Source organism: Tachysurus fulvidraco, chromosome 26, assembly GCF_022655615.1.
Source record: "Tachysurus fulvidraco isolate hzauxx_2018 chromosome 26, HZAU_PFXX_2.0, whole genome shotgun sequence".
In the NCBI taxonomy this organism is placed as follows: Eukaryota; Metazoa; Chordata; class Actinopteri; order Siluriformes; family Bagridae; genus Tachysurus; species Tachysurus fulvidraco.
Genome location: NC_062543.1, coordinates 16,209,046 through 16,219,045, shown reverse-complemented (window position 1 = coordinate 16,219,045; position 10,000 = coordinate 16,209,046). Strand labels below are relative to the sequence as shown.

Below are 10,000 nucleotides of genomic sequence, written 5' to 3'. Positions count from 1 at the left end.
AACGTAAAGTCCTGTTATATAACCAATGAAGACACACCACTGGATGGATAGAAACTTTAACTAAAGTGTAATAAGCAGGTTATAAATCCCTGATCTGTAATGTTTCATGCTCTAATACAGTAAAATGGAGAAGTGAGAGATTTGAAATGTGCTGAAAGTGTGTGAAATCTGAAGATTCAAACCAGGTCAAAAAGCTTCCCAAATACCATCAGAGCGCTTTTACTTCTGCACGTATGTTCCTTTTGATATGATCTCACACCCAGAGCTGGGGCGTTTTCACAAAGTATAAACATATCTAACCGAGCATAAAGCTGACAGAGAGCAAGGACTAAGGACTAAGGGTATAAGTATGGGTCACCATACTTAGCCGTATGTCACGTCACTAAGGGATGAGATAACCGGGTTATGAAGGTGTTAGACTACCAACTGGAAGGTTGTGATTTCGAATCCCAGGTCCATCAAGCTGCCACCTCTGGGCCCCTGATCAAGGCCCTTTATGCTCAGTTGTAAATAAATAAATAATTAGATAGATAGATAGATAGATAGATAGATAGATAGATAGATAGATAGATAGATAGATAGATAGATAGATAGATAGATAGATAGATAGATAGATAGATAGATAAATAAAGTTGCTCTGTATAAGGGTGTTTGACAATGCTGTATCTGTCAAGATAAAGTAACTGTAATTCTTCATATCTAAGGACTAAAGTGGACTAAAACATGCCCACGTCTGTAACTTTTTACCCTCATACACACTTCTAATCATCAGCTTTGTTCTTAACGCGAGAACAAACACGTTGTCATGCGATCAGATTTAAAAATTTAATCAACAATGTTGTCACTAATCAGAGAAGACCTTAAATAAGGTACAAAGAGTCTTGATTTCACACCACTATAGTGAGCAGATTCACTGACTTTCTTTTCACACCACTATAGTGAGCAGATTCACTGACTTTCTTTTCACACCTCTATAGTGAGCAGATTCACTGACTTTCTTTTCACACATCTTTAGTGAGCAGAGTCACTGACTTTCTTTTCACACCATTATAGTGAGCAGATTCACTGACTTTCTTTTCACACCTCTATAGTGAGCAGGTTCACTGACTTTCTTTTCACACCATTATAGTGAGCAGATTCACTGACTTTCTTTTCACACCATTATAGTGAGCAGATTCACTGACTTTCTTTTCACGCCTCTATAGCGAGAAGGTTCACTGACTTTCTTTTCACACCATTATAGTGAGCAGATTCACTGACTTTCTTTTCACGCCTCTATAGCGAGACGGTTCACTGACTTTCTTTTCACACCTCTATAGTGAGCAGGTTCACTGACTTTCTTTTCACACCACTATAGTGAGCAGATTCACTGACTTTCTTTTCACACCTCTATAGTGAGCAGGTTTACTGACTTTCTTTTCACACCTCTATAGTGAGCAGGTTCACTGACTTTCTTTTCACACCTCTATAGCGAGCAGATTCACTGACTTTCTTTTCACACTATAGTGAGCAGGTTCACTGACTTTCTTTTCACACCTCTATAGTGAGCAGGTTCACTGACTTTCTTTTCACACCTCTATAGTGAGCAGGTTCACTGACTTTCTTTTCACACCTCTATAGTGAGCAGGTTCACTGACTTTGTGACAGAAAAGCTGCCACGGTATCGGATGGAAAAAGATCTTTTTAAACTAGATAGTTTGGATCTGTTACAGTACTTTGGTCAGTGGAACTTTTTTAAGTTTTGTCTTTAACAAAAGCTGAAGATTTTTGTGTTAAATAAAGTGAAAACGTTTTATTTCGAGGTGAAACGTGTTTATTTCTCTACTAATGACGTGGATTAAATTGCGTCCATTTCTTATTACTTTTCTGGCCTGAATTGCTTAAAATCTGCTTCATTCAGTCACCAAATGACTCAGTTAATAATGTAAATCTACGAAAGTTCACAAATAACGACAAAGTTCTCCAAGTTGAGTCACCAAACTGCACTCCGACATTTCATTTTAAAAAAGTAGCCTCCTGATTTGGCAACCCAAAAAATCCGCCGCCAATCGGTTCCCCCAATCTGGCAACCCTGGTCACCGAGTAACGGTTCCTATCTGCGCCAAACATCACAATAGAGCCGGATGCTGCAATTAAACAGCATTAAAAAACCACTGGGGTTTGTGCAGAAGCGAAAACAAACACTTTCTAATTACACACCAAACTATTCTGCTTCAGATTTAGTGATTTTATTTTCATAAAAGACCGAAGAATTGTGTTAATCGTTGATAGGAGAACGCTTTTATAAGAATTAGCACAAATGCTACACTGAGGTAATTTTTTAGCTGCAACTGAGATTGTGTTCACTAACGGAGGCAAATAAAACCTTTATAAGCCCAAATTTACTCTTTAAAACGATGAAATGTTCACAACGATAACATTCTGCCACAAATATGTACATTGGAGCTGATAAAAAGTGGCCGTGAGTTTTATATAAACGTAGTGAATGGAGAAATACCGTGTTGTTATCGCGATATTTTAATGATCGATAAACAGACGAACACAATAGAGAAGGGAATTGGCTGAAAGTTAACAGATAATTCGGTCATTAAGCTTCACTGACGGTTTATAAACCAGGGGAAAGGACACGACAGGACACTATTTATAGCTCATGATGATTTCCATACAGATTGACTCAATAATACAACATTAACTCGGTTCCTATTGTTAATAAAAGCTTATATTTGTGTTTAAAGTGTAAAATAATGTCTTATGAATCCTCATGCAACAAGTTTCATCAGCTCTTTATACACAGGGATCACATTATGCATTATTATCATACGAGTTAAATAATGCACATAAACCACATTATTCTCAGGTTTAATAATGACTGTCTCAGATGTCATTATTTTTCAGTATAAACCGAGGATGTAAGACAATAGGTCGTGTTCACACTTACAGTTTTCGGCATGTTTGGTCCTCTTCCTTTCTTTCCTTTTTATTTAATAATAAAACCTTTCTTTAACACAACGTGACGTCACCAATCCGCTCATAAAAACTTCTCCCATCCAGTGGTGAAGGCTGAGTTTCTCTCCTGCGGTTTCAGACGCAAACTTTCGATTTTCTCCCTTTTTCTGCTTTTTTTTTCCTCTTCTGCCTTTTTCCTCTCGTCTCCTTTTCAGCAGCACAGAGTGTGTTTCAGCGCTGTGGTGTGTGTGTGTGTGTGTGTGAGAGTGTGTGTGAGAGAGGCGCTTTTTCCGGCTAACGGCAATTCACTTTATAAACCACACCCAGCAGTCTCTCTCTCTCTCTCTCTCTCTCTCTCTCTCTCTCTCTCTCTCTCTCACTGTCTGTGTCTCCCCCCTCTCTCTCCCTCTCTCTCTGTCTGTGTCTCCCCCCCGTCCCTCTCTCTCTCTCTCTCTCTCTCTCTCTCTCTCTCTCTCTCTCTCTCTCTCACTGTCTGTGTCTCCCCCCTCTCTCTCCCGCTCTCTCTGTCTGTGTCTCCCCCCCCTGTCCCTCTCTCTCTCTCTCTCTCTCTCTCTCTCTCTCTCTCTCTCTCTCCCCCTATCTGTCCCCCCTCTCTGTCTCTCTCTCTCAGTGTCCTCTCTCTCTCTCTCTCTCTCTCTCTCTCTCTCTCTCTCTCTCTCACACACACACACACACACACACACACACACACACACTAGCTTACTAGTGAGTGTGCTTCGTCATGGCGGAGGAGACGCTTGAGGAGTTTACATTTCCGTACTAGGCAGTAAGCGTGTACACACACAGAGGGTCATCGTCATCATCATGACTGATTAAAGTCAGCGACTGATTTCATACTGAATAACGGTGTAATAACGCCCTGCCTCGTGTTAATAACGTTCCAAACCGCTTGCTCTCGCGCTTAATAATCTGCTATTTCAAAATGGGACGTCATCACTGCTTGATTCCGGTTGTGTGTGTTGTGTGTCTTGTGTGTGTAGTTCTCTGAATTTTAGCGCCCCCAAATTTAATTAAACATAAAACAAACAAATTAATTTGATCTATGAAAATTTTGAATGTAATGTAATAATTCTGTTTTTTAAATAATAATCATCATCATCATCATCATCATCATTTGCTTTCCACTTTTCCCGTTTTTCAGACTTTCCACTCTTGATGCTCCTCAGAATGTTCCTCACCTCATCCTTTTTAATCTTAGCTATTTCCTGCTCTACAAAATTCACCTATTTGTCCCGTCTCTCATTTTCCTTATTCATCTCTCTCAGATTTCCTCATCTGTACAGTATAGAATGTTGTCTACCTGCGTACTCCTACCTCCACTCTTGCATCTAACTCTATGTTCCTCTCTCTTCTGGAGATAAGTGTTAACTACAGCCATCTCCATCCGCTTACCAAAGTCCACCACCATCTGTCCTTCAGGGTTCCTTTCCTTAACACCAAACCTTCCCATCACCTCCTCATCACCTCTGTTCCCCTCACCAACATGTCTGTTGAAGTCTGCTCTAATCACTACTCTCTCCCATCTGGGAAACTCTCCATCACCTCATCTAACTCACTCCAGAACCTCTCCTGCTCTTCTAACTCACAGTCTAGTTATGGAGCATAAACACTGACCATATTCAACATCACCACTTCAATTTCTAACTTAATGTCTGTTTAAGGATCTTACAATAAAATTATAATATTAAGTATAATAACAACAGCAACAACCATATTTATTATTATTATTATTATTATTATTATTATTATTATTATTATTATAACTAGAACCCTGTATTAATGTAACCTTTTTACTTGTTTTGGTAAAGAAAGGAGCCTCTTTGGCAACGTAGAGTGGGACCAGACCCCCACCCTCCTTACACCTAAACACACACACAGTGCTGCACTCATACATGGAGAGACACGATAATATAAATATAAATATATATATATATATATATATATATATATATATATATATATATATATATATATATATATATATATATATATATATATATAAGCATGTGGTCAGATCTCCTCTTACAAGAGCTTTATAAAGGCACGCAAGAAGTGAACACATGTGAGCTTTGTGGTAAGAGACAGTGGTGCTCTGTGTATTCACCCACACACCCACACACACACACACACACACACACACACACACACACACATAGGACCATGAAGAGAACAAGAAGCAAAAGTATATGTATATACGCATGCAGACTGTACGAACACACACACACACACACACACACACACAAGCATATACATAAACTTTTGCTTCTTGTTCTCTTCATGGTCCTGTGTGTGTGTGTGTGTGTGTGTGTGTGTGTGTGTGTGTGTGTGTGTGTGTGTGTGTGTGTGTGTGTTCGTACAGTCTGCATGCGTATTTAATACAAATTGTACAGATTAAGCCTCACACTATCTACTGGTTGATAGGAAACACGCACTGTCAGGACTGTGTTTGCGTGTGTGTGTTTGTGTGTGTGTTTGTGTTTGTGTGTGTGTGTGTGTGTGTGTGTGTGTGTGTGTGTGTTTATCGGTTATCAGCACACTTTACAAATCGAGTAACTTAACGTACATGATGAAACATTTATCACAAATAATAACAGAAAAGTGATGTTTCTGAAATGATCCATTTGTGTGATCATGACAAAATTAACTAACTGACTAACCAGTAAACTCAATAATTAACTAACTAAATAACAACAATAATAAATAGCTAAATAGTAGTTATGATTAATAATAATAACTAGCTAACTATAACTATAATAATTCTGACATTAATTCACACCTGATCACTTTATGCACTTAATTTCACACCAGAAACATTTTTAAACAAAGCCCACAGTTGTAAAAATAAACTCTGTAAAACTTTTATTCTTCTTTTTTTTCAGCACTCCTGTTTGTTCTAATGATACTATAGTGCTGAAAAAACTCACAATAAGACTTTCTAATAAAATGTAAACGTTGAAGTGACAATTCTACATTATTACTGTTCTGCTTGTAACTTAAATAAGTTCCTCAGTATAAAGTGATGCACAGTGAAGGACCAACATGCAGAACTACAGTTCAGAACAATTCAGTTCTGTTTTAGTTCTAATTTGGTTCAGCTGAGAGTCGGCTATGGCTAAAGTCATTTCACACACACACACACACACACACACACACACACACACACACACACACACACACACACACACACACACACACACACACTGTCATGAGCAACGAACCACCGCGGGAGCGTCACCCTATAGAGATGTGTCTCCTGAGTACTAGCACGCTTCCGCACTACACTTCCCATCAGCCACCTCGCCTCCTGATTACACCACCACCTGTTTCTAATTCCCCATTCACATAAATACCACACTTCAACTCCATACCTGTGCAAGGTCTCGACTTGTATTTCTGTCATTCTGAGCGTTTCCTGTATTCTGATTTCCTGTTATTACTTCTGCTCTCTCTCTATTACAGGAGACCTCGCCACCCGAGGATCCAGCAGCCGTCGCTCAGCTCGCCACTCAGATCACCGGCCAGGCCCAGCAGCTCGCCGGTCATCACCAGCAGCTGACACGCCTCACTCAGCTCACACAGGAGCTTGCCGCGGTGCTACAAGGGCTACAAGTTCGTGCGCAGCAACCAACCCTGTACGCTACAGAAGACAGCCGTATAGCCTTCGTCTGCTCCCTACTCACGGGTAAGGCATTGGATTGGGCCACCGCGGTGTGGAGAGAGAACGCCTTCCCCTCGTTCGCGGCTTTCCTCACCCAGTTCCGTACGGTCTTTGACCACGCCGAATACCCCGAGCCCATGCAGGTCGACTACACACACCTCACACCGGAGGAACGAGAGCGCCGCTTCCGCCTCCGCCTCTGACTCTACTGCGGTGAACCGGGACACCGACTGCCAACCTGCCCAACCCAGCCACCGCGACGACGAGATAACCCGATGAGTCAACGCTCCGTCACCCCCCGATCGTTGAGCTGCGCCCAAGTCAGTGTGCAGCTCGAGATTCATGGGGAGAGTGTGGAAGTCCGTGCACTTATTGACTCGGGTGCAGCCGGTAATTTCATGTCTTGGGAATTTGTTCATGCTCATAACGTTCCGGTGATCCCTTCCGTGTTTCCCTTAGCAGTGGAGGCGATAGACGGACAACCGCTAAAAGAAGGACGCATCACACACCTCACCAGAAATCTCATCCTGCAGGTGGGGGACCAGCATCAGGAGCATCTCTTCTTCCACATCATCCACTCCCCCCGGCACGCCCTCATTCTCGGCCTACCATGGCTTCGACTCCACAACCCGACCATCTCCTGGACCGATCTGCGCATCACCGGCTGGGGCAGCGCTTGTGCCACACACCGCTGGGACCAAATGGAGCCGTGCCAGCTTAACACCACAGGCACCACACCAATCACCTCTGACATCCCCAATCTCCCCGACGAGTACCTAGACCTCACGGAGGCATGTAGTAAAGTCAAGGCCACAGAGCTACCTCCACATCGTGCCTGTAACTGCGCCATCGACCTACTGCCAGGAGCTACACCACCCAGAGGGAGAATTTTTCCTCTCTCACAAACGGAGTCTGCGGCCATGAACGAATATATCCAGGAAGAACAAAAGAAGGGGTTCATTCGCGCTTCCGTGTCCCCGTGTCCCCGTGGTTCTTTTTCGTCAAAAAAAAAAAGACGGGGCTCCGACCCTGCATTGACTACAGAGCCCTCAACGACATAACCGTGAAGTTTCGGTACCCTCTGCCGCTCGTGCCGTCAGCTCTGGAACAACTCTGCCGCGCGCGGTACTTCACTAAGCTCGACCTCCGCTGTGCGTATAACCTCATCCGCATCAGACAGGGAGACGAGTGGAAAACCGCCTTCTCGACCCAATCAGGCCACTACGAATATTTGGTCATGCCGTTCGGCCTATCGAACAGTCCAGCGGTCTTCCAATCTTTCATTAAGGATGTGTTCCGGGACATGCTCAACCGCTGGGTAATCGTTTACATCGACGACATTCCCATCTACTCGGAAAGCAAAGAGGAACACATCAAACACGTGAGGGCAGTATTGCAGCGTCTCACCCTGCACCATTTGTACGCAAAGGCGGAGAAGTGCGAGTTTCATCAGACCGCAACATCCTTCCTGGAGTACATCATCTCGGCAGGGGGGGTCGCCATGGATGACACAAAAGTGCAAGCGGTGCTGCGTTGGCCCAAACCACGGACTATCATAGAGCTACAACGCTTCCTAGGGTTCGCCAATTTCTACCGTCACTTTATCCGTTGCTTAAGTACCATCGCGGCGCCCCTCACCTCGATGACACGACAAGTATCTGCTCAGCTCACCTGGTCGCCAGAGGTGCACTTGGCATTCAACCAGCTAAAGGAGAGCTTCACCTCAGCCCCGATCCTCCACCACCCTGATCCGAACTGGCCGTTCACCGTCGAGGTGGACGCCTCCAACAGAACGGAACTACGACGTGGGAGATCCAAACTTCTGGCAATGAAAGCAGCGTTTAAGGAGTGGCGGCATTGGTTGGAAGGCGCACAACACCCATTCACTGTCCTCACAGATCACCGTAACCTGGAGTACCTGCATTCTGCCAAATGCATGAATACACGCCAAGCCCAGTGGGCTATGTTCTTCACCCGTTTCCAGTTCACCGTGACGTACCGACCGGGGAGTAAGAACGTCAAAGCCGACGCTCTATCACGCATGCACCGAGAGTCGGCCCAACACAACCCCACCGAGCCGATCCTACCCGAGACTCGCATCATAGCACCTATTCAGTGGGACATTATGACCGAGATCACCACCGCCCAAACGCAACCACCGATTGAGTGCCCAGCCGGCAAAACGTACGTGCCGGAGCACCTGCGCACTTCGCTCCTGACCCTACTACACATGAGTCCGGCCTCCGGCCACCCCGGCATAACCGCAACAACCCACCTGGTCCAGAATGAGTTCTGGTGGCCGTCGCTGATCGCGGACACACGCAAGTATGTTCACGGCTGCGCGGCGTGCCACGCCTCCAAGGCTTCTCATCAACTACCCGCGGGCTTGCTGCAAATCAAACAGCGTCCCTGGTCACACATAGCGTTGGACTTTATCACAGATCTGCCTCGATCCAACAACTACACCACCATTCTGACCGTTATCGACCGATTCTCTAAAGCCTGCCGGTTAATCCCACTAACCAAACTTCCCACCGCCTTCGAGCCCGCGGAGATGCTATGTAACCAAGTTTTCCACTTTTATGGCCTTCCAGAAGACATCGTCTCGGACCGAGGTCCTCAGTTCACCTCACGGGTCTGGAAGGCCTTCTTCAGGCGACTCGATATTAATGTCAGTCTCACTTCAGGGTACCACCCCCAATCTAACGGTCAGACGGAGCGCCTCAACCAGAAGATTGTCCGTTTTCTCCGAACATACTGTCACCACAGTCAGAACGAGTGGAGCCGGTATCTGATGTGGGCTGAATACGCACAAAACTCTCTCATTAAACCCACCACCGGCCTGACACCCTTTCAGTGCGTCCTCGGGTACCAACCTCCCTTTGTTCCCCTGGTCCGACACACCCACCGACCTACCAGCCGTTAATGACTGGTTTCGACGGAGCAAAGAAACGTGGGCCGCGGCCCACCAACAGCTAAGGAGAGCCGTCCGAACGCAAAAAGCCCAGGCTGACAGACACCACCGGGAACACCCTGTGTACCAACCCGGCCAGTGGGTTAGGCTCTTGACTCGCGACATCCGGCTCCGCCTACCCTGCCATAAGCTCAGTCCCAGGTACGTGGGCCCGTTCCAAGTCCTCAGACGTATTAACTCCGTCTCATACTGCCTCTCATTACCAGCCTCCTACCGCATCTCACCCACCTTCCACGTTTCGCTGCTGAAACCGACCGATGAGCCAAGGGAGGATCCTGAATCCACCACTGCCCCGTCTACGCCGCCGCCACTGATGGTCGATGGCGAAGAAACATATCAAGTCCATGAACTGCTCGACTCCAGATGCCGAGGGGGCCACTTAGAATACCTGGTTACCTAGA

At 45.2% G+C, this 10,000-nt stretch overlaps 1 protein-coding gene across 1 annotated transcript in view; it reads right to left on the bottom strand.

The window, feature by feature from the left end:
* The window catches only part of msna (moesin a), a 22,653-nt gene extending 19,386 nt beyond the window's left edge, over nt 1-3,267 (bottom strand). The window contains exon 1 of the mRNA XM_027170786.2: nt 2,939-3,267. Within this exon, the coding sequence (XP_027026587.1) occupies nt 2,939-2,950 (12 nt within the window). The 5' untranslated portion in view covers nt 2,951-3,267. The remainder of the gene's footprint in view (nt 1-2,938) is intronic.
* Between the last annotated feature and the right edge of the window lie 6,733 nt (nt 3,268-10,000).